Consider the following 27,963-nt stretch of genomic DNA (forward strand, 5'->3'; position numbering starts at 1 on the left):
TACTCTCTTACTATATATTTTCCTTTGTTTTTCTTTTATGGCTTTTGAATTTCACGTCATGTTTAGAAAGATCTTCTCTCAGATTGTAAAATAATTATCTCAAGACTCCTTTTGCTCTTTTGTGTGTTTTTGTTGTTGTTGTTGTTTGTTTGTTTATGTTTAAACAGTTGATCCATCTCTCTTCTCCTAACGTACCATGCCCAGAACTGAAGGTGATTCTCCAGCCCAGAGCAGAGCACAGCTGTCTCCACCTCCCTCATCCAGACATTGCTGTTCAGCCTATGATCAGCCTAGCCTCTTGGCTGATAATGAATTTACTGTCAATTAAAACTGAAAGTGTTTTCACAGGGGCTGCAGTTAAGCCCTCTCTTCCCCATTCTGTATTTGTGCATACGCATTTATATTTATGGGAGAAGAGGTGAGGGACTTGTTGCCTGAAAATACTCCAAAAAGCAGTTGTTCCAAAACCAAATTAAAGCAGAGAGCCAAGTTCAGATCACTTACTCTTACACCGTCTTCCATCCTCAGCTAGAACAAATCCCTCTGAGCATTTGCAGATGTAGGAAATCCCATTATTAACACAAATGTGTTCGCAGCCATGGTGGGTTGATTTGCAGACATCCTTCCCTGAGGAAAATGTAGGGAGTTGAACAATCCCATCAGTGTAGAAATGAGGTGAACTGAATAGTCATGTGAGTAGAGATTGTGGAAGTAATCTCTTTTAAAGAAAATACACCTCTCTTCAAACCTCCTTCATAATGTCTTTTTTAGTCTCATACTCAGGATGGGGAAAAAGCTCCTCTCAGAAAGCTCCAGCTCCCATGAGTCTGAATGGTATGATGGGTGATTAGGTGTCCTTGATTTACTATCCTATTATTAGATGTGCTTTAGCTTCTAATTTATTTTGCCACAGACATCCCAAACACTCCAGCTCAGATTGTCTAATGAACATATCTCATGTGTGAGGTCATTTCAACTCCTCGAAGTACTTACAGCCCTTTAACCCTCACAGCACTCTGTGAGAGGAAGAAGACAGGGGTAAGTATACTCAAGGTATAAATGAAGAATCAGATCCTCAGAAAGCTTCACTGCTGCCCACGGTCATCTGGCAGGTTGATGACACAGCTGTCTCCATAGCATGAGAGCCTATGGCTCTTTCCTGTCATTAGCCCTTAAAAGGAGAGGCTTCACACAAAATTGGAATCAGTGAGTACACATCCCTCTAGGAAGCAGGAATGGTGAAATCTGATTTAGGATCAAATTCCAGAGGTAGGGCCGGGCGCGGTGGCTCAAGCCTGTAATCCCAGCACTTTGGGAGGCTGAGACGGGCGGATCACGAGGTCAGGAGATCGAGACCATCCTGGCTAACACGGTGAAACCCCTTCTCTACTAAAAAAATACAAAAAACTAGCCGGGCGAGGTGGTGGGCGCCTGTAGTCCCAGCTACTTGGGAGGCTGAGGCAGGAGAATGGCCTAAACCTGGGAGGCGGAGACTGCAGTGAGCCGATATTGCGCCACCGCACTCCAGCCTGGGCAACAGAGCGAGACTGTGTCTCAAAAAAAAAAAAAAAAAAAATTCCAGAGGTAGAAGTTGTGCCTTGTGTACAGTAGCTTAATTTACTGAGCAAAAAATGTGTTGAATGAATAAACAGTGTGTGTGAGTGTGCAGAAAGAGGGCTAGGCGTGGTGGTTCACACCTGTAATCCCAACACTTTGGGAGGCCAAGGGCAGGCAGATCTCTTGAGCTCGGGTGTTCAAGACCAGCCTGGGCAACATGGTGAAACCACATCTCTACAAAAAATACAAAAATTAACTGGGTGTGGTGGTGCACGCTTGTAGTCCCAGCTACTCAGGAGGCTGAGGTGGGAAGATCGCTTGAGCCCAGGAGGTGGAAGTTATAGTGAGCCAAGATACTGCCACTGCACTCCAGCCTGGGTGACAGAGTGAGACCCTGTCTCAAAACAAAAACAAACAAAAAGAAAAGCATGAACAAAACAGCACAGACAGCCACAATGGGCAGAATTATAGAAAAATCCCCACAAGAGGGCCACTGCAGTGTGAAGCTGAACCTGCAGTTGTGAGGGGAATCCCTGCAGAGTCAGGCCAGGGCACCACAGGCACCCTAGGCACCAGTTGTTCACACAGAACTTCTTGGCAAAGGCAGGAGTCCCTCTTCCCGGTGGAAAAGCGAGGTACTGAGATCCATCCAACCCAGCCTTGCTGGCTTGTGGAATGTCCCCAGTTATCTCAAAGGAGTCTGTGAGAAAATTCCCAAAAATCAACCTCAAAAACAACTGAACTTATTTTGACTTAATTTAAAAAGGGTCATTTTGCCCACTGGGGCAAAGTGTCACAAAAGCAAGCAGACTTTGTCAGCCACCCCTCCTCGCCAAATAGGGAATTACCAGCTCAGAATCTCATGGTGGGGAAAAATCCCTGCCCTGTACTCTCCTAACGCCTGCCTCACTGAGCTCGTATGACATCCCTCTCTTCCTTTGGGTACTGTGAAGGTTAATTTGGTGTGTCACTTTGGCTAGGCTATTGCGCCCAGTTGTTTGGTCAAACACCAGTCTAAATGATGCTGTGAGCTAATTTTTACATGCAATTAACATTTAATCAGTAGACTTTGAGTAAAGCAGATCAGATTACCCTCCATAATGTAGATGGGCCTCATCCAATCACTTGAAGGCCTGAAGAGAAAAAGACTCAGGTCCTCAGAGGAAAAGGGAATTCTGCATCCAGACTGCCTTCAGACTTGGGCTGCAGTGTCAGTTCTTGCCTGGGTCTCCAGGCGGCCTACAGATTTAGAACTTGCCAGTCTCTGACAATTGTGTGAGCCAATCCCTTAAAATCAACCAATGTTTTCCTCTCTCACCATATATGTGTGTGTGTGTGTGTGTGTGTATGTCCATTTTTCCTGTGGAGATGATATATTAATAGAAGATAGAAACAGACCATAGTATACATATATATATATATACACACACGTACATATATATGTGTGTATATATATATCTTCTATGATATATATAAATAGAAGATAGAACAGACTATAGAAGACATGTATATTATATATGTCTTCTATTATATTTATATATAATAGAAGATGAAGATATACATAGAGAAGGTCTGTTTCTCTGGAGAACTCTGGTGAATATACCTTCTAACTAAACTCTCAGAGCCTGTTCTGGGTGACCTATAGAAGCAAATGATACAAATAATAGAAAAATAAAACCCACAGGACATCCCTCTGATATGGTTTGGCTGTGTCCCCACCCAAATGTCATCTTGAATTGTAGTTCCCACAATTCCCATGTGTTGTGGGAGGGACCTGGTGGGAGGTAATTGAATCATGGGGACAGGGCTTTCCTGTGCTATTCTAATAGTGAATAAGTCTCCACAAGTTCTGATGGTTTTACAAAGGGCGTTTCCCTGCACAAGTTCTTCTCTCTTGTCTGCCACTGTGTGAGATGTTCCCTTCACCTTCTGTCATGATTGTAAGGCCTCTCCAGTCAAGTGGAACTGTGAGTCCATCAAACCTCTTTCTTTTGTAAATTGCCCAGTCTCAGGTATGTCTTTATCAGCAGTGTGAAAATGGACGAATACACCCTTTCACCCTTTGCCCTTACTTTTAAGGTCTGCCAAGAGGAGAAAGCTCTGTAATTAATCTTTGATCCTTGTAGTGATTGCTGGCAGAGGTTCTAATTCAGTCCAGTGACTAGGCAGGCACTGTGCAAGGCTCTGGGCACCCACACAGCTGCTGTGGAAAGGGCTGACGGCTGGCAGAAAATGAAGAGAAGCAAAACACCCAAAACTCAGGCCTTGACTGAGCAATTCCCAAAAAAGCAAGAGGCTACTGAACTGATCTCTAGCTAAACACTTTCAGAGCACCCAAGGCAGGAACTGACACTTGTGACAGTGGTAATAAAGGAGGACTTTAAGGATTAAATGAAGTTCTCTAATTCTGAGTCCACAGAGGGAAAAGTTCTTCTCCATCTCAAGGCTACTTACTTTGGCAGCGCTTCCCATCCTCGGCGAGCCGGAATCCCTCCAAGCACTTGCACGTGTATGAGTCGTCACTGTTCACACAAATGTGTTCACAGCCATGGTCTACTGCTTGGCAGACATCTTTCCCTGAAGACAGGAGAGCAAGTTACAACAATTTCACCAACATGCATTTCACATGGACTTCACCCTGGAGGACCCATCCACTGGAGTCAGCTACCGGATTCTACTGCCAGCTGAGCTCAGTGGTCCATGGGGCAGGAAGATACAATTGAGAACAAAGTTTAGTGGCTCTAATTCGGGCTAACCCTTCAAACTGTTTCACAGTCTTCACCATCATCATTCACCAGCACTGCTTTAGTGTTAAAATGCAGTCCATCATCAGCTTTCTGTAGACATAGTTTCTGATATCAGAATGGAAACACTGTTGATATGATTCCTTAGGAGATGAAACCTCAATTTAGATTAGCAGCACTGAAATCTCACTTTGGCTTTGAAATCTCACTTTGGCCTGACATAGTGTATGAATTAGGAGAATCACTTAACTTCTTGGAGTCTTAGCTTTGCTGTCTATAAAAGGAGAGAGTAATTACTCCAGCTACCCATCTTTCCTTACAAAAGTGTCAACATGAGTTGCTCTTTATAAAGTACTTTGAGACGTTGAGAAAAAGATAACTGATAGGGCTGGAAACCAGGGTCACACACTCCCCTTTGATGATTCAGAGATGTGTCTTGAGATTTACGCCAGCAATTCACTCTAAGGCTGCTTGTCCTGGGCTGGCTGGCTGCAGCCCCATCTAAGAGGCTTTGCCTTCTGAAAGGCAAAACTGGCTTCATCACAAGGTGCCCTCTGGGAAGGATTTGTGCTACCAGAAATAACAACAACAACATTATTAAAGATAAATAAGCAGAGAGGCTTAGAGAAGTTAGACAACTTTCCCAGCTAATGAATGGCAGAGACAGGAGTTGATTGAATCTTGGATTTCTGACTGTCCATCTTTCCACTAGGGTATACTGCCAAACCACTGTTTGTTGCCACAGAGCATATAAATGAAGAACTTCAGTAATAGCTCTGGCATCCACTTTGTCCATTTTTTTAATAGACTTTATTGTTTAGGACAGTTTTAGATTTACACAAAACTTGAGACGATACTGCAAAGAATTGCCATATACCCTGCACCTAATTTTCCCTGTTATTAACACCTCACGTGAGTGTGGTCCATCCGTTATTATTAATAAACCCATACTGATACATGATTATTAGCTAAAGTCTGTATTTTATTGACATTTACTGAGTTTTCCCCTAATGTCCTTTTTCTCTTTCAGGGTCCTATCCAGGACACTACATTACATTTTGCCGTGTGGCATTGACTTCTGAGAGGAACTGACGTGTACAGAGGTGAGGATAGCAATTTCACACAGTGGTCTGGCATAGTAGTAGGAGCCAGCTCCCGTACAAACTTACTTCTACAGGTTTTCCCATCTTCACGGAGTATATAACCTTCAAAGCACTGGCATACAAACGAATCTTCACTGCTTACACATGAGTGTTCACAACCGTGGTCCCCCAGAGCACAAGAGTCCAATTCTGAGAATCAAATGGGAATTAGAGAAACAGAAGAAGAAAATGACTCATATGTGAGTGGCTTATTCAATCATAAAAGACATTTCAGACACCTTGAATTAAAACAGTGCCTTATCCTACAGTACACATTTCAGAATATAAAGCGTGTCTATGAGCAAAAATTCCTTTTTGAGAGAGGGTCTCACTCTGCCGCCCAGGCTGGAGTGTGGTGGCATAATCTCAACTCACTGCAGCCTCCGTCTCCCGGGCTCAAGTGATCCTCCCATGTCAGCCTCCTGGATAGCTGGGACTACAAGCACGCAGCACCGCACCTGGCTAATTTTTTGTAGAGATGGGATTTCGTCATGTTGCCCAGGCTGGTCTCAAATTCCTGGGCTCAAGCAATCTACCCACCTCAGACTCCCAAAGTGAGAAAGAATTCTTAATATATACATGGCACATAAAATTCAAACAATATAATCATCTCCATAAGAAAAATGAACAAAAAACATGAGAATACAAGTTACAGAATGAGAGATAAATTACTTATAAATATTAGAAAATAAGATCAACCTAATTGGCTATTATGTAACTATAATATCAACTTATTTACATATCTACTTATGTATGTATGTATATATTACACTTAGGTAACCAATTCATTCATGTATTCAGTCAGTTCACAAATATTTTGTGAGTCCCCGTGATGAGCCAGGTAGTGTTTTAGGCTCTAGGGACACAGCAATGAACAAAACAAAGTCTCTGCTTCTGTGAAGCTTACATTTGGCAGCAGGTGTCAGGGGAAGAGGGATGCGTGGAAAACAGACAAATGTGTGGTATATCATGTGGGAAAAAGTGCTATGGCGGAAGAGCAGGAAAGAAGGATGGAGAGTGGCTGCTGGGCTGGAGAGTAGGGAGGGCTTGTTATTGTATATGGCGTGTCAGATACGGTGACACTGAGCAGAGCCCTGCAGAAAGAGAGGAAGTGAGTGGTGGTGTCTGGGAAAGAGCATGATCAGCAAGAAAGAACAGCATTTGTAAACCGCAGCAACAGGAGCTGCTTGGTTGGTGTGTTTCAGGAAAGGCAAGGAGACTACTGTGACTGGAGCATCTGGGAGCCTGGCAGGGGATGAGGCCAGCAAGGCTGGCTGGGGCAGACGATGTGGCGGTCAGATCTGAAGAAGGGCAGTCACTGCAGTGTTTCGAGCAGTGGAGTGGCATGATATGGGTTTGTTTTGAAAGGATCACTCTGCACAGAATGGAGCTCGGACAGCTAGGAGCAGCCCTGTGCAAAGATCTTGGTGGTCCAGACCAGGCTGGTGAGAAGTGGTCAGACTGGCTGTATTTTAAGGTAGAGACTACAAAATTTGCTCGTGTATTAATAAAGAGTCCATATGGATAGGACGGAACAGTCAAGGAAGACTCCGAGGTTGCTGGACTGAGCAACTGAAGGATGGTGTTGCCATCTTATAGGGCTGGGTGGCTTCTAGGGGATTAGAAGGTTTGTGAACCTGTGAAAACCAGGCTGTTATTTTAAAAGCTTAATACTGAGGATCGGTAGGTGGTGACTTTTTATAAGAACCATACATATTTCTGAAAGTTAACTCAATCCTTTCAGATTGAGTAGAATTTCTAAAGTGGACACGAATTGGAGTTATTAAATAAAGGCCCCAAAGCACATAATGACCTTTATAATCAGGCACAAACCACACACTTTTTTTGGTAAAGCATCTTTGCAGTATCTCTCTGGAAAGGACTCCTCAGAACCACCTCTGGGTTAGTTAAGGCAGCTGTTGTTATTCTCACTCACCAGCTAGGGAAACTAAGGGTTGGGAAGGCTAATGGCTTGTCAAGACCAATTGTTAACAAGAGAAAGAACCAGACAAAAATTGTCATCTTATAAATAAATCCCCGTTTTTTCTGACTATACTGCATTGCTATATTCTAAAGCAAGCTTTCAAACGTGAAGGGAATTCTGCCCCTCTTTCTTTGGGCAGCAGCACTGCCAAAATCTTTGAAGAATGGGAAAAGGTTGATAACTGCAATTACAGCTGCAGAGGAGGCTCAAAGCCGAGTTGGACACTCCTGCTTGCCCTGAGCATGATTTACTTTTCTAGGCAAATCCTAGACTCACTACTAATGCAGAACATTTCCCAATGGCTTGGGGTAGTTCCCCACATAGTGTAAGAGTGGAAAGTACAATGAAGTAATCCATGATACAGACAACTGGATGGCCACGGAGGTGAGGTGTTTTTTTTTCCCCCACCATGAATTTATAATAATACTACTACTCCACTTTCCACGGTAATAAAATAGCTATAGCTCTTTCATGTCAGCCTTGTCAAGCCATAATCTAGACAGACCCGTCTGAGCAAGCCCTTCCTTTCTGGAACTTCCCTTGTGCCCAGTCCTGTCCTCCTAGCTTCAGCTCAGGCTGTTTTTTTTTGGGTTTTTTTTTTTTTTTTTTTTTTTTTTGAGATACAGGCTTGCTCTGTCACCCAGGCTGGAGTGCAATGGTGTCATTGCGGTTCACTGCAGCCTTGGCTCTTGGGCTTATGTGACCCTCCCACCTTAGCCTCCTGAGTAGCTGGGACTACAGGTACATGCCACCATGCTTAGCTAATTTTCATATTTTTTGTAGAGACGGGGTCCCACTATGTTGCCCAGGCTGGTCTTAAGTTTCTGGCCTCAAGTGATCCTCCTGCTTCAGTCTCCCAAAGTGCTGGGATTACAGGCATGAGCCACTACACCTTATCTGCAATGGATAGTGTGCATGTAGTTTTATGTACAATGTGAAGGCATACCTGAAAGTTACACATCCAGAAGCAGAATTGCCTAGGTAAAGGGTATGAATATTTAAAGGCAGATAAATATTTCCAAATCACCCTCCAAAGAGATTATTTCAATCTCTACCCTCACCAACAATGTAAGACCGTCTCTGTTTCTGTTTCTGATTCAGGATTTCTGGGATGCTGCCTGGGTCTTTAGACTTTTTCCAAGCCCCACAGATGATTTCAACGAATCATCAGAGGTGAGATGTTGGCAGTGGCCATAATGCCTGGCACCTAACAGAACCCTAGGAAATCCTGTTGAACAAAAGGAAACATTTCCTCAGTTTTCTATTCTGAAAATTGAGGGTAATTAGATCCACCTCACAGGGGTTTTGTGCAGATGTTTTAAATCAGAACCCATGGCGTATGTAGATGTTTGTGGCCAGCTAGGCTTCCCACTCTCTCCCACACACCCACCTTGCAAAATGCACGACTCATATTTGTTCAGCAAAATGTCCAGTTTCTGCCCTTCAGGGATGTTCTGGGCCACTTATAAATTCAAAGAACCACGGATGGGAAATTAGAGAATGCCAAAGTTGGACGATAGTTAACCTGCTGACCATAGGCACTAGCTTTCTATCCACCAAGTCTGGAAACCAACTTGGAGTCAGTTTCTCCCCAGGGCAAAGATACTCCCCTATAGGAAAATGCTTCAGTGGTCCCCTAACAGGCAAAGAGAGCCACCACCGTGACTCACTACCACCGGGTGTCTTCAGCCTGGGAGACGATGGTGGGCACCACAATAAGTTCATTCATTCGGCAAGTGTTTACAGAACACTTATCTGAGCCAGGCAATATCCTTGTTTGGGGGCTGGAAGTTCAACTTATTGGATATGAACTAGTCCAACCCCTTCATTAGAGATGAGAAAACTGACGGTCAGAGGGGAAGTGACTTTCCCAATGTCCCTGAACCTTCAGAGGTGACTGGTCTTAGCTGTCCTGGGGGCAGAGATGGGACTATATTCAAACCTGTCACCTCCGTGTCCCTGGTCCAGCTGCACATCCACGGATCATCCTAGGTTAAAAGGGTGTGCTGAGGCAGCCTGGCAGATTCTCAGAAGACAAACTAGACAAAAATCATTTTCTCAAGAGATGCCTGCCAGGAAGTCTCCCGTAACTCTGCAGGCTGTAGGTGGGTAATGTGTCCCGCTGGCGTCCCCAGGCGTGTCTCTCACCCACCTCCCTCTTGCACTCAGTACGCCATACTCAGAGCATGGAACTTCCTGCAGTTCACTCTCTGGCCCCTAGGAAAGCATTTCCCCTCCATCTCTGGCTGGCTCACTGTACTCGCTCTCTGGGTGTCAGATTAAACGTCTCTTTCTCTAGACTAGCGGAGGCTCCTGCGGCCCCCTCCTCTGGGTGTCGGATTAAACATCTTTCTCTAGACTAGGGGAGGCTCCCGCGGCCCCCTCCTTCCCACATCACCACTCTCACCCCATGGAATGGACGCTGTCTCTCCTATCCTTCTTCCCCAAGAAGCTTTAAACGCTGTCAGGGCACAAACTGAATCTGCATCAACCCCAGAGATCCCCAGCACCCCGCACACTGCAGGTACACAGTAAATATTCGTAGAGAACGAGAGTAAAGGAACCAAGCACTTAAGGAAGTACCTAGATTCAAATCCAGAGAGGAGAGTAAAGACAGACTCCATTAGGAGCCATCACTTAAGTGAAATAGGTGGGAGGACGCACGAGAAATCTCAAGAGGGAGGAAGAAAACATTCTTCCTCTCAAAGAAGGATTCTCCTCCTTTTACACATAAGGACCCGGGCCTACGTTTTTAATTAAACCCTCATCGTGAATGGATTCTGCAGTGTGTGCTCAGGATGATGAGAAGTTTTAGGATGTAGCACAGGTCTTTAGGGTCCATGTCTAGCAGCCCTGCACGCTGACACAGGTGAGTCGCATATGTCTGTGGCGCAGCAACTGTGGGGCAACGTGTTCTGTGGACTTGCACCTCTGCCGTGATGACAGACAGCAACCCTGCATCTGGGGCTCCACGTAAGACGCTGTTCAAACCAACCCCAACCCCAGAAAGGGAAAGCCACAGCGGCCATCTGCCAAGACAGAAACCAGAAGCCGACAGATAGAATTACACTGCTTCCTGGCTTTTCTCGTAATAAAACTAGGAGCAGCCAATCCTTTGCTAATTTAATGTAGGCTTTTTCTCAGACAAACCAAGAAGCAGCTGAACTGAGATGTGCTTTTCCAGGGCATCTCACACTGGGCAAAAGATCCTGAAATCAGGGGACTCGGCTCTGGTCCTGGCTCTGCCACTGACTCCCAGACCAGGGCCAGCTTGGAGGCATCGTTTTCCTCCATGTGTCCGTTTCCCACAAAATAAGGGAAAATCTCTACCTTCCTTCTGTTGCATCAAGCCTGTAATGTGAATACCTGAGAGTGAGGGTGGTCCCCTCCCCCTACTCCCTGCTACAGACTGTTTCCCCCAAAATTCACATCTGCTATTAGCCCTGATGTGAGGGTATGTGGAGGTGGAGTCTTTGGGAGGTAATTAGGTTTAGATGGGGTTGTGAGGGCAGGATCCTGACCTGATAGGATTAGTGTTCTTATAATAAGACGAGACACCAGAGAACTTGCCTGTACTCTTTTGCTCTCTCCCCCTACAACCCATGCAATATGAGGACACAGTGGGGTGCTGGCTGTCTGCAAACTAGGAAGAGGGCCCTCACCAGAACCCAGCCATGCCAGCACCTGGATCCTGGACTTCCAGCCTCCAGAACTGTGAGAACTAAATTTCTGTGGTTAGGAAACAACATTCAGTCTATGGTATTTTGTGATGGGAGCCTGAGTAGACTAAGACACTCCACTAGCTTTGCCTAGGGCTGCCTCAGCCCTGGAAGGCTAAGCTCAGGGCCTCAGGCAGCCTAACAGGCCCTCGCAGATCTGCCCGTGGTAGTTGGACTGGGAGTATCACCAGCAGAGATCCCCCACTGCCCTAGGCTGATGGCTCTGATCCCCGTTGGTGTCCTCCGCTTGCAGAAGGGAGGGTTCCTCGTAGGACAGCCCTTGGAAAGAGTCCAGCCCCCTTCCAGAGTTGTGCATCTCTGGGGCCCCTCCAAGGAGAGCAGGCATGGCCCTGGGAGATGTGTCCCCAGGCAGCAATGCCAGGAGCTACCTTCTGAGTCTCCTCAGTGCAGGGGGTTCTGATGCTGAGGAGGGTAGACGAGAAGAGGACTCCCTTAGGGGTCACGGCAGCTCACAAGTTCACATAGCACTGCAACAGCAGTCTCCCTGAACCACACAGCGGCCTTGAAAGGCAGCAATGACCATTCTTAGTTTAGAGACGAGCGCTCAGACCCCGAGAGGGCCAATTCCCTTGCCCAGAGTAGAAGCGACATGATTTAAACCTAGTCTTTGGACTTCCAGTTCAGTACTCTTTTTGCTCTGCCACACTGTTTCTCACACCTGTGCACAGAGAACCCCAGGGTGAGGCCAGGCAGGAGAGCTCTGAAGAGAGGCCCCAGCAGAGTCTGGGATGGGAGGAGGAGAGGACAGCCCATCAGGTATGGGAGGAGGTTGCCCATGGGGGTGACATTGGGATGGGCTGGAAGGCACCAGGCCTGTTCATAGAATACGGGACTTGCCACTTTGACTGAAGAACAGGAGGAGGCTTCAGGGAGGGCCCGGGGCGAGGCTAAAGAAGTGGAAGAGGGGGTTCTTCACTCTGCCAAATCAAGGAGTGTAATGGAAATTTATTCTAGGAGACAGTGGAAAGCCACTGAGGGTTATCAAGTGGGGAGCGGACCCTGTGCCAGGGGCCGTGGGGCAAAAAGACAGGTGGCCTCTGTCCATTCACACTCGCAGTCATTTCATGTTGGCCTCTGACCTCCAACCTCCAGGAGCTCGCAGGCCAGTGGCCAGTGTGGTCCATGCACATCAGGCCTGTGGAGTCTTTCTTGGTGCTGGGATCCCCTTGCACAAGGTCAATCTCAGGGAACCGTCTAGAGAGGGAAGGAGTCCTCTCAGCTGCAGCTGGTAAAAGAGATCGCCCCACACCCTGAGTCTGTGCATCTAACCGCCTGAGGCAAAAAGGCCTCTGGGAGAATCTGGGAAAGCAGAGCTTGGGGTCAGGGGGCTGGAGGAAGGGAGGGGACATCACTCCAGAGGCCAGAGAACCCAAGGTGCCTGAAGGGGTAAGGGGGACAGCAGTGCCCACTTCATCCCAGGGCCCCTGGAACCCCTCCATGCATTAGAGAACTTTCCAGAAGATGAGTGACACATTCTTAAGACCACTTGCTATCAAAGCTCTAAGTAGAGGCTGCTTCTATAAAGAGCCAAGAACACTCTTATCTGCTGAGCCAGGCCTGGCTGCCCCCCCGCAGGCTTTACCAAAAAGGTACAGTCATGCTGTGTGGCTCTTTGTCATCTAGAGTAGAGCTGGGGAACATACATCCCAACCCCCCATTAGCTGTGGCCACACTGAAAACCTAGCCCATTATTACAGGACAGGACAGTCAGAATGAATCATTCTGGGGCAGGCAGAAACTCTTCAATTAGGGGAAGAGCTCAACACATATGTATCAGCTGGTGGGTTAAATGCATCTCTTATGTACAGTTCCTGAGGACAATTCTAACTTATCTGATTATCTCACAAGTTCTCATCTAGACACAACCATATATAAATAACAAAATTCACTATTCATTGCATTGTTGAACATTACTCATGTAGATGGTTCCTCTGTGCCGTTGGTTAGAAACCCACTTTAAATGAGAACATGGGCAACACTTAAAAGTGGCCAAGTCATAATCCAGATGTGGACCTGGGCAGGGGAGAGGAAGGGGCACGATTCAAAGGAGATGGGGCTGCATTTGTTTAGAAGGGCTCATGAGAATTTCTTAGGGTCCTATAACCATCTTATAGTCCATTCTTGATTATTACAGGAAGAGGTAGACAGAAGGACTCCTCTTATTCTCAGAATAATCTAAAATGATGGAGAATTAAACGAACCAACAAACCCCTTACATCTGGCTTTGGCATGCTGTCAATGTCGATGCAATTCAACACACCCACCCTCTTTCTGCATCCCCTGTGCCCAGTCCCTCCCTGAGCTGGCTGCAGAAGCAGTCTGGGAGGCAGCTGGGCGGGGAGCCACCGAAAGCTATAACACGGATAACCCATTTGCTGAGATTCAAGGATCTGTCCCAAACTGGAAATATTTTCTCACAGGCAGCATAGAGAGGCACGCCCAGCTGTGCAGCCAGCTCATCTGCCTAGATGAATGGATGATATAAAAAGGTGGATAAATTAGGTTGTGCCTACAATTGTACTTGTCAGGGAACTTGGCCCTATAACCAGAAAGACCAGCAGGCTGGGGCAGATACACTGTGGTCCTTTTCTTCCATTTCTGATCCCTTCTCTCAAAATGACTATATTTCAATTCTTTATCTTGGTCCACTTAGAAACAGAATTGCAGGGCAACAAACACACCAGCATTCTTCAGTGAAGGAGAGAAGGAGGTCCGGGAGCATTTTTTTTTTTTTAATTAATGGAGACAGGGGTTGGAACCAGCTGCAAGGAAATGTGTACCCAGGACACATCACTGCCAGCCTTACCATATGCTGTGAGATCACCGGGATCAGAAAGCCGAGCACAGAGTTTCTCAGGAGAAGGATCCTCTTCTCCCAGGACTGACTTTGGAATCACACCCAGCAGAGCCTGAACCCACCACTTACTAGCTGGTGACCTTAGGCTCTTTACTTAATCCGAGCTACAGTTTTTCCCTCATCTGTCCCCTGAATGCAACAGCATGTGTGAATGCAACAGCCCAGTGCTCAGCACGCAGCCAGCAGTCAGCGAGGGGTCCACATGATGATTATTCATGTGCCATACTAGACGGCTGGGGGTAGAGCAGAGAGAGCTGAGGACTAGGGCTCTGTCCAGCTTCTGAATGACAGGGAGGTGGGCTATGGAAACAGCAAAAAGCCACTTCAGGGCATGGGGGAAGCAAGCTTGAGGAGAGGGGTGGAGTAGCCACCGAGGCTCAGTGGCTAAGAGATGCCATCACACACATTCATTCAGGCCCAGCAAAGCCTGGAGACAGGACACACAGGCACATGTACACGTCGGTAGCGCACCCACACCTGCACCCACGGAACACCTGTGTAGGTCCCGCTTGTCCTTCAGACACTTACTTGCACATGTCTTCCCATCGCTGCGGAGCACGTGTCCCTCAGGACACTGACAGGCAAAGGATCTGTCCATGTTGACGCAGGAGTATTCACAACCATGGTCACTCAGCAGGCAGTAATCCACCCCTGCAAAACCAAAAGCCAGGCAGCCCTTTATCAGTGAGACCTCTGGGTGACGGTGATGGGATCAAGTGACCGTCATGCCCACCCCACCCTCCCTCGAAGGCATGCAGTCCCAGTGGACATCCCCACTATCTCCAGGAGCAGAGCAAGGGGCAGGGGAAGAGTGCCCAAGCACGACCTGTGCCCTCTGCAGTCACACAGGTTTCACTCCTGGTGCAAACCTTCCCCTACGAGAGGAGCGTGCAGGGACTCACGGGAGCAGGTCTTGAGGTCCTCGTTGATGAGGAAGCCTTCTGAGCACTGGCAGACGAAGGACTCCTCCGTGTTCAGACACAGCTGCTCACAGCCATGGTCCTGCTGTGCACAGTGGTCCACTCCTGCATTTCACACATGTGAAAGCATAGAGGAGCTGAGGGGGCGACACCCCACCAGCAACCAAGATTGAAAAACAAAACCAGAGGCATAATGAGCCACGGGGAAGGTGTCATTCTACCCCACGCCTCTGGCCCCTCTAGAAAATCAGCCTGGCTTGTTGGTTTTCTTTCCCTTTTCACCCAGGCTGGAGTGCAGTGGCGAGATCTCAGCTCACTGCAACCTCCGCCTCCTGGGTTCAAGCAATTCTCCTGCCCCAGCCTCCAGAGTCGCTAGCTGGGGTTACAGGTGCCTGGCACCATGCCCAGCCTTCTTTCCCATTTCTTTGTTTAAAGAGTAAAGCATACAACCCTAACGGCTGGGAAATGCTGTCCCTGGTATTGATGACAGCAGCACTCTGCCAGGGCCATGGCGCACAGAATCCACCGTCTCAGGGCACCTCTGAGAGCAGGTGCAATTCCCATTTCACAGAGAGGAAAGTGAGGCTCAGGAAGGTCAAGGTCAAAGCCACACAGCTGATAGAGTAGTGCTTAGAATGCAGGTTCTGGCATCAAACCACCTGGATTCAAATCACACCTCTGCTACTTGCTAGCTACGGATGCTGGGCAGTCCCATGGCCTCTTTGCCATCGTTTCCTGATTTGTGAATGTGGATGTTGATCGTTGCTTTCTTTTTTTTTTTTGAGGCGGAGTTTCACTCTTGTTGCCCAGGCTGGAGTGCAATGGCACGATCTCAGCTCACCGCAACCTCCGCCTCCCAGGTTCAAGCAATTCTCCTGCCTCAGCCTCCCTAGTAGCTGGGATTACAGGCATGTGCCACCAGGCCCAGCGAATTTTGTATTTTTAGTAGAGACGGGGTTTCTCCATGTTGGTCAAGCTGGTCTGGAACTCCCGACCTCAGGTGATCCACCCGCCTCGGCCTCCCAAAGTGGTGGGATTACAGGCGTGAGCCACTGTGCCCGGTGGATGGTTGCTTTCTTATAGGAACAGGGTGAGAATAAGAGGAGTTGATTCACGTAAAGCGCTTAGAACAGTAGCTGGCATACAGCAACCACTTAATGAACACATTATTATTATCAAGTAGTGCTAAGAATTAGTTGTACCGTTTCATTTCTAATTGAAAATGAAAAAGAATTGTCATTCTCAATGAAATCAATTTCTTTTTTTTAACCCCCATCATCAGGACATCCGGATTAAAAAAACAAACCAAAGCCTGGCCCTACATGTGTGGCCCATCCTGGCATCCGAATGCTGCACAGCTGGTCCCCCGGGCAGCAAGCGCCGAAGGCTAATGAACACACAGCTGCGGTGGACGGCTCCCACTAACAGCCCTGCAGGCTGCCTCCCCGGTTTCCCTGACGGAGAAAATGCACCTCCAGAGACTGGGCAGATACTGGCGGCCTTGTGCAGGACTGCCAAGTGGGCCTCTTGACTCCCACAGAGCCTGGGACCAGTGCCTTCTGGAACATTCCACTGGTGGATGTACCTCCTGTGAACACTTGCTGGATCTTGGGAGATACATGCCTGTGTTCACATCCCGATGTCGCCATTTGCTAGTCACAGGACCCTAGGACAGTGACTTAATCTCTTTGTGTCATAGTTTCCCCTTGTGGTTTAAATGGGGACAAGAATGTGGGTGCCTAGTAGGGCAGCTGTGAGGATGCAGGGAGTTTATGGATGGAGGGTGCTCAGGGCATTGCCTGCAGAGTGAGTGCCTCAGAAGCGCTTGCTGTCTTTATGGCCTGGGCTCCCTGATCCCTCAGGGAAAGCAGAAGCCCATGGCTTTCTCTAAGAACTGCGAGACAGAAATGGCTTGGTTTGTACTTTGAGTTGACTAGATCCCAGAGAGAAGGGAGGGTCTGGATCTCTTGTGGTCTGTTCTTAGAACTCTTCTGGCTCCCGGAAGCATGCTGGGAGGGGCAGTCAGGCCATGTCCCTGGTGATCTGTGTGGGCTCAGTCAGGTCAAGACCACCTGCCCTGGGAAAACTGCCAGGGCCATCAGCAGGCAGACCTAACACTCCAGGAAACAGGACACACACAGATCCATGGTCACCAGGGCATCTTCCGTCGAATGGGAGACCCGCTCCCTGCTGGCCTCTCATGAGGACTCACAGACACACAGAGGCAACACACAGCAGGCACTGACTTTGGCACCAACTTTCCAGTTCAAAAGCCCTTTGGCCTCCGAGATCAGTCCTTAGAAAGCCTTTACCGAGGCACTTTGTTCTCTCTGGACACTGGAGGGGCCCGCTTTCCTGAGGACTGCCCTGGACCTCTTATTTCATCTGGGAAACTTCCCTGCCGGCCGTGTGGAGCCCAGGGCTCAACAGCTGCATTGTCCTTACTCACAATCTATCTCTGTCTCCAAAGGGGAGCAGATGTGGAGCTTGCTGAGTGGAAAGGCACACAAAGGGCCCCTTCTGCACAGGCCATGTCATGGAGGTGGGGCCCTCTCCCACATGCCAAGGGCATAGGGTCCATCGCCACACTCAGGCGCTCCCACCCTGCTGGCCAGGACTCGTGGAGACGGTACCTCATAAAAAACCACAGAGCTGCCCAGCTGGCAGAGTCTGCAAGTTCCCATACATTTACATCATCCAGTGGAGCTTTGTTGTGGCTCTGACACAAGAAAATTAAGACAAGCCTTCTTAGGAAATCCCATGTTTCTTGATTCTGCCCTCAGGTCAGCCTCCCCCATTGCTTTCCAAGGTCTGTCCCCTCCGGCCTCTTGTCCCAGTGTGGCGCCAGGCACTGGCACTCTCACAGTCTCCACAACTGTTGCCCTTGATTGGAAGTTTACCCTGTGTCAGGCACCAGGCTAACGTATTGAAATGGCCCCGATTTCTCCCTATAAAAACGCTGCAGGAACAATATGACTATTAGTTTTGCTTTTTGTCATAGATGGGAAATCAAAGCATGGAGAAGTTAAATAAATTGCCCAAGGTCACACACATCTAGTAGGTGGGAGAGGTTGGATTTGAAATTAGGCCTGTCTGACCTAGTAAATGCGCTCAACAGCAAATACTAATATTAGTTAACATTTAATGAGTGCTTATGCCTAGCAGCACTGTTCTAAGTATTTTACACCTATTTTTTTTTTTTGAGATAAAGTTTTGCTCTTGTTGCCTAGGCTGGAGTGCAATGGTGCAATCTCAGCTGACTGCAACCTCCGCCTCCTAGGTTCAAGCAATTCTCCTGCCTCAGCCTCCCGAGTAGCTGGGATTACAGGTGCCCACCACCACACCCAGTTAATTTTTTGTATTTTTAGTAGATATGGGGTTTCACCATGTTGGCCAGGCTGGTCTTGAATTCCTGACCTCAGGTGATCCGCCCACCTTGGCCTCCCAAAGTGCTGGGATTACAGCGTGAGCCACAATGCCCAGACTATTCCTATTAATTCTTTTAATCCTTGAAACCCAAGTTGGGTAGGCCAATAGTACTAATAGTCACATTCTATGGGTGATGAACCTGATGGACCATCAGGAAACCCCAGGGGCTCCAGAAATGACTGGTTGCTAGTGAGCCCGCCAGCGCCTGTGAGTGGACCCCACCCTCCATCAGCACCCCACCCCTAGGGTACTCACGGCTGCAGGTTTTGCCGTTGGGGTCCAGAGTGTAGCCACGGCGGCAGCGGCAGTAGTAGCTCTCCTCCGTGTTGACGCACTCGTGCTCACAGCCTGGTTTGTTCAGTGCACAGTAGTTGATCCCTGAGGGGAAGAAGGACAGACCCTCCTTCAGACTCTGGGCTTCTCGCAGGGCTCACAGCAGCCGTTCCGGGCTTCCACGAACCCCCATGGAGAGGGCTGGTGGGTGCCACCTGCTGAGGTGAGCTGGGACAGATCATTCATTTGTCTGCCAACCAAGTGCCAGGCCTTAAGCTAGATGTAGGGATTTAATGACGACTAAGATGGATTGCCTCAAGGGATTCAGGCTCTAGTGAGGAGTCAGGCAAGGACAGCAACTGTAAGACAATGCAGAGCACAGAGCAGGGGCCTCACTGAGTCCTGGGGTGAGAGGGTCTTCCAAGAAGAGATGAGGCCAACTGGAGGCCCCATGGAGGAGGAGGAGTTCCATAAGTAAGGGAGCTCCGCAGGAAGGAGAATGTGAGGACTCGAGGATAGCAAACACAAACGCCTGAGGGTGAGGGGACAAAAAACACAAGTGCTTGGGGACGAGGGGACAGTGAACGCAAACGCCCGGGGACGAGGGGACCATGAACGTGAAGGCCCGGGGACAAGGGGACCGTGAACGTGAACGCCCGGGGATGAGGGGACAGCAAACACACACAAACGCCCGGGGACGAGGGGACAGTGAACGCGAACGTCCAGGGACAGGGGGGACAGTGAACGCGAACGCCCGGGGACGGGGGGACCATGAACGCGAAAGCCCCGGGATGAGGGGACCGTGAACGCGAACGCCCGGGGACGGGGGGGACAGTGAACGCGAACGCCCGGGGACGGGGTGGGGGGAACAGTGAACGCGAACGCCCAGGGACAGGAGGACCGTGAACGCGAACGCCCCGGGATGAGGGGACAGCGAACACAAATGCCCGGGGATGAGGGCGAGAGGCATGCCTGGGGAGTTGTGAGGAACTGAGTATGGCTGGAGCATGGGAGAGAGATGAAGCTGGGAGGCAGACGGAGCTGGCCCACCTGCGCATGGCTGGTCGTGCGGGCTTTGCAAGCCCCAGGATGGATCAGCGAAGGCTCTAAACGGGTGACTGGAGGTGAGAATTTTGGTGGAGGTGACAAGGCCAGGGTTATGTCTTGAAGAAGACTTTGCAGTAGAGGTAGAAAGGCAGGCAAACTTCACTAAATCTTCAGGAAACCAGGTGAGCTATAGGATGCAGAGAAAACAGCTCCCGCTCTCCCGGAGCTTGCTTAAAAGAGAGCCTGGCACCTGAAGTATACCTGTGGATTCTCTAGCATTTTCCCTCTTTGATGGCCAAAGAGCAAGCCAAGGCTCAGTTGAGCTGAGCTGAACTGAGTCAATGGCCAAAGAGCTGAGAGCTGGGGTGAGGGCCACACTCCCCAGCCTACCTCCTTCCAAGAAAGATGGAAAAGCTAAGAAAATCCAGTCTCTCTCTTAAATTAACCTGATCAAAGCATGTAGAGAGTTCTGTCTACAGTGACATCTGATAGTGACATTGGATGGCACGAGGCAGAATAAACAAAAGGTGATCTTGCAAAATATGCAGTTATTTAGGGAGGCAGGAGTTGGTAGTTTCATGAAGAAGGGTCCAAATGCTTCACCTTGCTCTGTTGAGATCATGCTGCATCCTATCATGGGACTGGAGGAGGCGCATCTCTGATGCTGCCCCAGACTACTGCGATTCTGTCCTATGGTAAGGTCACTCTATCCATGTTGTGTTTCTGCCAGCAGATGGAAACTGTGTCATAACCAGCAAATAAGCAATTCCTTTCCTGGTAGAAAATGCTAAAGCCGTAAGACCCCACACATAGCAGGCTCCAGGGGAGACGGAGAACTGGAAAAGGACACAAAATGAGCTTGTGGAGAGCCTTTATGAGACTGGCTTTGCAGGAAAAGGTCACCACCGACCTCATTGGATGGGCTGGATCAGTTTAACTGCACAGCATTGTTCTTTCTCTGGGGATGTGGCAGACACTGTTGGTTGTCTTGCCAATAACCATTACCCCATGACCCCCAAGCATGAGTCATGGCTGGTCTGAGCCAGCGTGGCAACCATGTCTTCTTTGTCAGTTATTGGTCGAGGGGTGAGAATATGCCCTAGTTCTGACCAATGAAACAAAAGAAGTTTACTGGGGGCCCTCAAGAAAAATTTTTCTTCCTGAAAAGACAAAGGTGGCCAGGAGCAATGGCTCATGCCTGTAATCCCAGCACATTGGAAGGCCAAGGTGGGCAGATCACTTGAGGTCAGGAGTTCGAGACCAGCCTGGCTAACATGGTGAAACCCCACCTCTACTAAAAACAAACAAACAAAAACAAAATTAGCTGGGCATGGGGGCACGCGCCTGCAATCCCGCTACTTGGGAGGCTGAGGCACGAGAATCGCTTGATCCCAGGAGGCAGAGGTTGCTGTGCCACTGCACTCCAGCCTGAGACTCTGTCTCAAAAAAAAAAAAAAAAAAAAAAAAGGTGCATGAAGAGAAACACTTTTCTCTGTCCTCTGTCCTTTCTGCCTTTGAGTCTAGTAGTGTGAGGATATGACGCTGGGAGCTGCAGCAATCATCTTGTAACCAAGAGGTGACAAGGATGAAGATGAAAATGCAACATGCTTTGCCAGAATAGAAAGAAAGAGTCTGGATTCTTGATAACATCACTGAGTTACTGAGCCATCCATAGGACCAACCACCTTTGGACTTGTTAGGTACAAAATAAATGTCCTTAAGACACCATTAATTGGATTTCCTGTTCTGTGTGAACAAAAAACACTATAACTGATACAGGGGAAATGATCTGAAATCACAAAGTAATGAATACATTTTATTCTTACCATGTATCTGCCCAAAAGTTATTTGACGAAGTTCACATCCACAAATCACTTGAAGATATGACACGTTACCCTCTTGCCTCAGTGGCTCCTCGCTGCACTGGCTAACCTCTATCTTCCTTCACAGTGAGCTCGTCATTTTGTCATCCTTTGTGACCTCCCAAATGAAGTCAGTTCTTTCTACAGGACCTCTCTTTCATTGCATTCATCACAATGGTTATGTAGTATATTTTGTATCTGTGATGGTTCAAAGTCTGTTTCTTTCACTAGACTGAGTTTCACAAGCAGGGACCACGCCATCTTTATTTTTCTCACTATTAGTGGCAATCTAATAGTAACTTTAGAAATGATCATCATAGCTGCTGCCATTTGTTAAACACCTGCTAAATGCCAGATGCTGTGCCAGCCACTTTACAAACATAACTTCATTTGACCCTGCAAGATATGTGTGATTGTTATCCATATTTCAAAGCTGAGAAATTGAGGTATAGTGAGGTTAATAACTTGATCAAGACCCACTGCTAGTAAAAATGGAGATGTGAGTGGGACCCAGACCTGAGGGACCTCTCAAAGGGTCTGTTAAAGGATCCGGCTGGGCACGGTGGCTCATGCCTGTAATCCCAGCACTTTGGGAGGCCAAGGTGTGTGGATCACTTGAGGTCAGGAGTTCCAGACCTGCCTGGCCAACATGGTGAAATCCTGCCTCTATTAACAATACAAAAATCAGCCAGGTATGGTGGTACACATCTGTAGTCCCAGCTACTCAGGAAGCAGAGGTGAGAGGATCACTTGAACCCAGGAGATGGAGGTTGCAGTGAGCCAAGATCATGCCATTGTACTCCAGCCTGGGTGACAGGGCGAGATTCCGCCTTAAAAAAAAAAAGAATCTGTGAGGTGCCCTCCCAGGTGACTGGTGGCTGGAGCTTGCTTCATGCCCAGAGTATGAGCAGAATGGCTGCAGACAGAGTGCATGGGGAGAAGGCCACAACACGCATGGATGGCCTAGAAGAAGAGATATCACCTTGCTGTATCACTGACCCTTGGCGCTCTCTCTCTAGAACCCACTCCCATGTGAGGAGAGGCAGGATATTGTTAGCCGTGTGCAGTTTCCATTCACCTACCTAACTCAGCAGCAGCCTCACCTGTGCAGGCCATAACTGAGTGCCAGGAAACAAGCCAAGAGCTTCGATGGAGAAAAATGAGATAAAACACCAGCCACAGACAGATAGACAAACACAGAACATGAAGGGTCCACAGTCTGGGGGCTGTAGGAATCACTCCATTACACCATCAGGGAAAGGGGAAATGATTTTTAGTCAACTCTCTCTTTAAAACCCAGCATTCAGCCACTGTGGAAAACAGCATGGCGGTTCCTCAAAAAATTAAATATAGAATTAACCATATGATCTAGCAATTCCACTTCTGGGTATATGCACCCAAGTTCAGAGCTGTATTAATAAACAAAAGCCAAAAGGTGGAAGCCACCCAGGGGTCTATCACAGGATGAACAAAGGACGATGTCTAGATACAATGGAACCTTATTCAGCCTTAAAAAGGAAGGAAATTCTGACACGTCCTACAACTGAATGAACCTTGAAGACATTATGTCAAGCTATATAAGCTGGTTACAAAAGGACAAACATTCTATGATTCCACTTATATGAGGTACCTAGAATAGTCAAATTCATAGACAAAAAGTGGATTGGTGGCTGCCAGGAGTTGGAGGAGGGGGAGCTAGGGAATTATCGTTTAATGGGTATAGAGTTTTAGTTTGGGATGATGAAGAAGTTCTGAAGATTGAAGGTGGTGATGGTTACACAGTAATGTGCATGTGCTTAATACCACTGGACTATGTACTTAAAAATGGTTAAAATGGTACATTTTATGTTATATATATTTTGCCACAATAAAAAAGCCAATGTTGTCTTTAAGAAAAATTTATATTTACATATTTCAAAACAACATATTGTACACAATAAAAGTATACAATTTTTGTCAATTTTAAAAAAAATGCCAAAAAGATGTACAACTATGTTATATCAATTTTAAGAATATAAAAAGGAGTGCTCACTTCAGCAGCACATATAATAAAAATATAAAAAGAAAAACATTTTTAAAAAATTAAAATAAATTAGTAAACAATGTTTCAAGCAAGATTTTTTTTTAAAGAATGATTTACACATAAGGTAATTCAACTGAAAAACATTTAGATTCTTAAAGAGGTTATCACCCAGCAATCTGGCCCACAACAATTCAAATACCACCCTTTTCGGCTGGGTATGGTGGCTCAGGCCTGTAATCCCAGCACTTTGGGAGACTGAGGCGGGTGGATCACTTGAGTCCAGGCGTTTGAGACCAGCCTGAACAACATGGTGAAACCCCATCTCTACTAAAAATACAAAAACTAGTCAGGCATGATGGTGCACCCTTGTAGTCCCAGCTACTCGGGAGGCCAAAGTGACACAATCACCCAAGCCTGGGAGACAGAAGTTGTAGTGAGCCAAGACTACTCCACTGCACTCCAGCCTGGGCAACAGAAGGAGATTCTGTCTGAAAAAAAAAAAAAAAAAAAAAAACAAACCTTCTCCAAATGGTTCTTTTTAGCAGAGTTTTAACAGTGGCTCTTTGCCTTCTCACCACCCTTTTGTCATATTTCCTCATGTGTGTGCTTCTTAGATATTCACTCACTCACTTATTCATTCACTAAATATTTATTGAGGACCTACTGTGCATCCTGTATCTGGTACCCTGATAGGTGCTCTGATGTGGCACCCACAGGTCAGGAGGGACACAACTTAATCTGGTAAGGCCTGAAGTGTCCACTAAAGCTCTGTGAGGTCAGATGACAGGACTGTCAGCAGACAAATCAAACGATCTTTCTGAGTGCTAACTTGTGAAAGAGTTGGAGCCCTGAGGAGGTAAAACTGAAACCATGAAAGATCAGTGACCCCAGGCAGTACATTTTGATACCAACAGAGTGCACAGATAATAAGTTTCAAAAAAACTGGAGAAGCAACAGGGTGTTAAGGCAGAAAGTCTTGTTCCTACAGTTTAGGAAATCCAGGTCCTGAGAAGTAGAAAGTAGCTGCTCAGGGACACATAACCAATATGGGTGACATTGCCAAGCTGGACATTACGTCTCTTGGCTCAGTCAAACCCGTGGGCTTCACACCGATTCTTGAGTGCTCATCATGGTACCAGAATCAGGGATCCTGGAGTCCAGCACAGGGGATGAACCACATCTGATTTGGCCCTAGGGCTCTACCTGGGCAGGAAGGGCAGTCACAGTTTCTGTGCTTTGCACTGCTGCCTTAATCATTCATGCGGTAAACTGATGACAGCACTCTCCAGGAGGAGAAATTGTGCCCAGATAAGGAGCAAGAACAAATCCTGGCCAAGAGTCTTTTCTCCAGTAGGATTCTGCCTTGATCTTTTTCCCCCCAGTTTAATTTGGATGACATCAAATTCCTTTAAAAACAGATTTCATATTAGATTTGAAAATTGCCCACATCCATCAACCTACTACTATTCAGTGTAAATGGCTATACCCTGGGCTGCAGATTTGTAATGCTCAGATCACTCAAGAGACCTCAGGCTTCTAATAACGGACTCCAGATTTTTAAGCCCAATTTCTTGGCTTCCCTCATCCACATAATGCTCCAGAGAGACTAGTGAGCACTCGCTTCCGTTTATAGCTGTCTTGCCCTAATGGACTGAATGCAAGCATGAAGTCAGGGGCCGCTCCTGCAGGCTGACCTCAGGAGTCAGGGTTGGGTTCACAGCAAAGACAATGGAAAATGCAACGATGAGGCAGGACGCTGGGTGAGGGCTGATGAGGACACGAGCCTTTAGGAACAAATTTCATTTTTCTTGGATGAAAAAGTAGGGTGCCTGGCTAAAGAGGTGCTATACCCACTGAATATACATGGATGAGCATTAGGGACTCTGGTGTGGGCCACAGCTAGCTTGCAAACAGGCCCACCTGGGGACCAATCTGTAGCGCTCAGACCACTCCCAAATGGTCACTCCCTCTCCACTCGCCCTTCCATTCTCAATCTTCTTTCCATGCATGCCTGCATTGCACTGGACCTCCTCTTATACCAAGTGCCTCTCCAGGAAGGGTGTGGAGGGGGTAGCAGAAGTCGAGGGACTCAGACAATTGGTAAGAGATGCAGAAAATGTCTTCCGCCCATAGCCCCAGGCCTGACTTGTTTCCTTTTTCCCCCTCCATTAGTAACACATGAGGAAGCTTGCAATGAGCATCTGAGCTGAACCAGATCTAATCACCACCCACAGAAGAGCTTTGGGTCTGCAAATATGAGTCCACCTGGGAGTGATTTCCCCTGGGTGCAGTCAGTCCCTCACACCCACTCCTAGCAAAAGGTGTAAATAGCACAGAGGAGTGGCCAGACCAGAAAAGTTGGCCCTCTGACCTACTGCAGGCATGTGTGGTCTTATGGAAAATAGCTTATCTAATTGTTTTCACATTCTGAATGCTCTCCATTAAAATTTTCATTTAATGCTTGAATGTGTCCAGGGTTTGTACCCTCACAAGGCAGTGGGAATAGCTTTATAAGAGAGGCTCCATTTCAAAATCCAGGATTTGCAACCATCTGCCACTATACACAGTTTAACACTTGCTAGAATGACTAGGAAAGTTAATCTGTGCTATGAGCAGAATGTGACTCATCTGGATTCAGTTAAACAGCTCATGGTGCTTTTCAAAAAAGATATATGTGAAACCTTTGAAAACACAGTCTTACCATGCAGAACACTGCTGTACACACCATCAGGAAGAAATGGGTGAAGGAGCATACAGAAAATTACATCCCTCAATGGAAGCTCCAGAGAGTTCTAAGAATGACATTGTCAGCAGACCCCAAACAATTCAGTGTGCCTAAGTGTGGACTGACTAGGGGAAGATTTCCTGAAAAAAAAAAAAATCCACAACTTGCATGCCTAAAAAAGGCTATCTTTCTAACAAGATTGAAGAATTAAAAAAAAAAATACCCACAATTTCTCCAGGTTGATACATCGTAGAAAGATTCACTTACTCATTCCCATTCAGCAAACATTGTGCACTTCTGTGAATGCCAAGTACTCTTTGAGCTTTTGAGAATTCAGCAGTGAGAAAAAGACAATCGCCTCTGTCCTTGTGGGCCGTCCATTCTAGCAGTCTCTCAGGAATGGTTTGTCTTAAACAGGGACCTGTGCTCAGATCCCCAATCATGCCCCTTGATGTGCCAGATGACAAGCATTTGAGGCACTCAGCACATCCTCAATATCATCCCGCTGACACCCTGTACCCCTTGAATCCTGCTGGGATGTCCTAGAGTCTCATTTTTCTTCTTCTTTCCTATCAAAGGGAATAAAGCTGCAATGTCCTCCCTCTTAGCATCCATCAAGTGTCTTATCTTGTAGGACTAGAAGAAACCAGCTCCTTCTACCTCTCATCTCTGGGCCCATTCTTTTCTTTTTCCAAGATCCCAGTGCTATGGGAATAAGGGGGAGGGAGAGTGCACCTGCATTTCACATAGGTGGGAGCTTCAGCTTGGGTCCCCACTTGGCTAATTGAATCTAATGACCAGACCTATTCAGTATCTAAAAATCATCCACATAATAAGATCTAGTGAAAAAGTAAAGGGCAGAATAATGTTAATAGAAACAATGCTGAGTCGGACGGGAGCGGTGGCTCAAGCCTGTAATCCCAGCACTTTGGGAGGCCGAGACGGGGGGATCACGAGGTCAAGAGATCGAGACCATCCTGGCTAACACGGTGAAACCCTGTCTCTACTAAAATACAAAAAACCAGCCGGGCGAGGTAGTGGGCGCCTGTAGTCCCAGTTACTCCGGAGGCTGAGGCAGGAGAATGGCGTGAACCCCGGGAGGCGGAGCTTGCAGTGAGCTGAGATCCGGCCACTGCACTCCAGCCTGGGCGACAGAGAAAGACTCCGTCTCAAAAAAAAAAAAAAAAAAAAAACAAAACAATGCTGAATACAAGTACATCTTTCTTAAGATTTGTACGGAAAGGAAAACTAACTAGAGGAGCATTTAGCAGAACAAGCCCTTCTCCAACTCCCACTGTAACTTACTTCTGCAGGTTTTCTTATCTGGATTCAGGATAAAGCCTTTCAGGCAGCGGCAGGAATAGGAATCATCTGTGTTAACACACTCATGCTGACATCCGTGATTAGATGAGGCACAGTAGTCTATCTCTGGCAAGAAGGAAAAATCACAAGAATGGTAAACCAATCAATACAGCTAGCATATGAAAACCAGGGATTTCCAGTCTTCATTTTCCTAAACAGGTAAAATCCCACACCTCACAGAGTCACACCATGAAGGGGTCTCCCAATAAAGCTACTTCCATATTTAGAGATATGGCCTCTCCTAAGAGAAACTTCTTCTCCTTCTTTCCTTCTCCTTCTTCTTCTCCTCTTCCCTCCT

At 47.4% G+C, this 27,963-nt stretch overlaps 1 protein-coding gene across 3 annotated transcripts in view; it reads right to left on the reverse strand.

The window, feature by feature from the left end:
- The window catches only part of LOC113224959 (matrilin-2), a 179,181-nt gene that overhangs the window by 14,404 nt on the left and 136,814 nt on the right, over positions 1-27,963 (reverse strand). For 2 of the 3 annotated variants that reach the window (XM_026454961.1, XM_026454963.1), the window contains 7 exons: positions 27,609-27,731; positions 18,629-18,751; positions 14,927-15,049; positions 14,553-14,675; positions 5,471-5,593; positions 4,012-4,134; positions 505-627 (listed from right to left, as the gene is read on the reverse strand). In XM_026454961.1, the coding sequence (XP_026310746.1) occupies positions 505-627; positions 4,012-4,134; positions 5,471-5,593; positions 14,553-14,675; positions 14,927-15,049; positions 18,629-18,751; positions 27,609-27,731 (861 nt within the window). The remainder of the gene's footprint in view (positions 1-504; positions 628-4,011; positions 4,135-5,470; positions 5,594-14,552; positions 14,676-14,926; positions 15,050-18,628; positions 18,752-27,608; positions 27,732-27,963) is intronic. The other variant, XM_026454962.1, reaches the window with a different exon arrangement.

Source organism: Piliocolobus tephrosceles, chromosome 7, assembly GCF_002776525.5.
Source record: "Piliocolobus tephrosceles isolate RC106 chromosome 7, ASM277652v3, whole genome shotgun sequence".
In the NCBI taxonomy this organism is placed as follows: Eukaryota; Metazoa; Chordata; class Mammalia; order Primates; family Cercopithecidae; genus Piliocolobus; species Piliocolobus tephrosceles.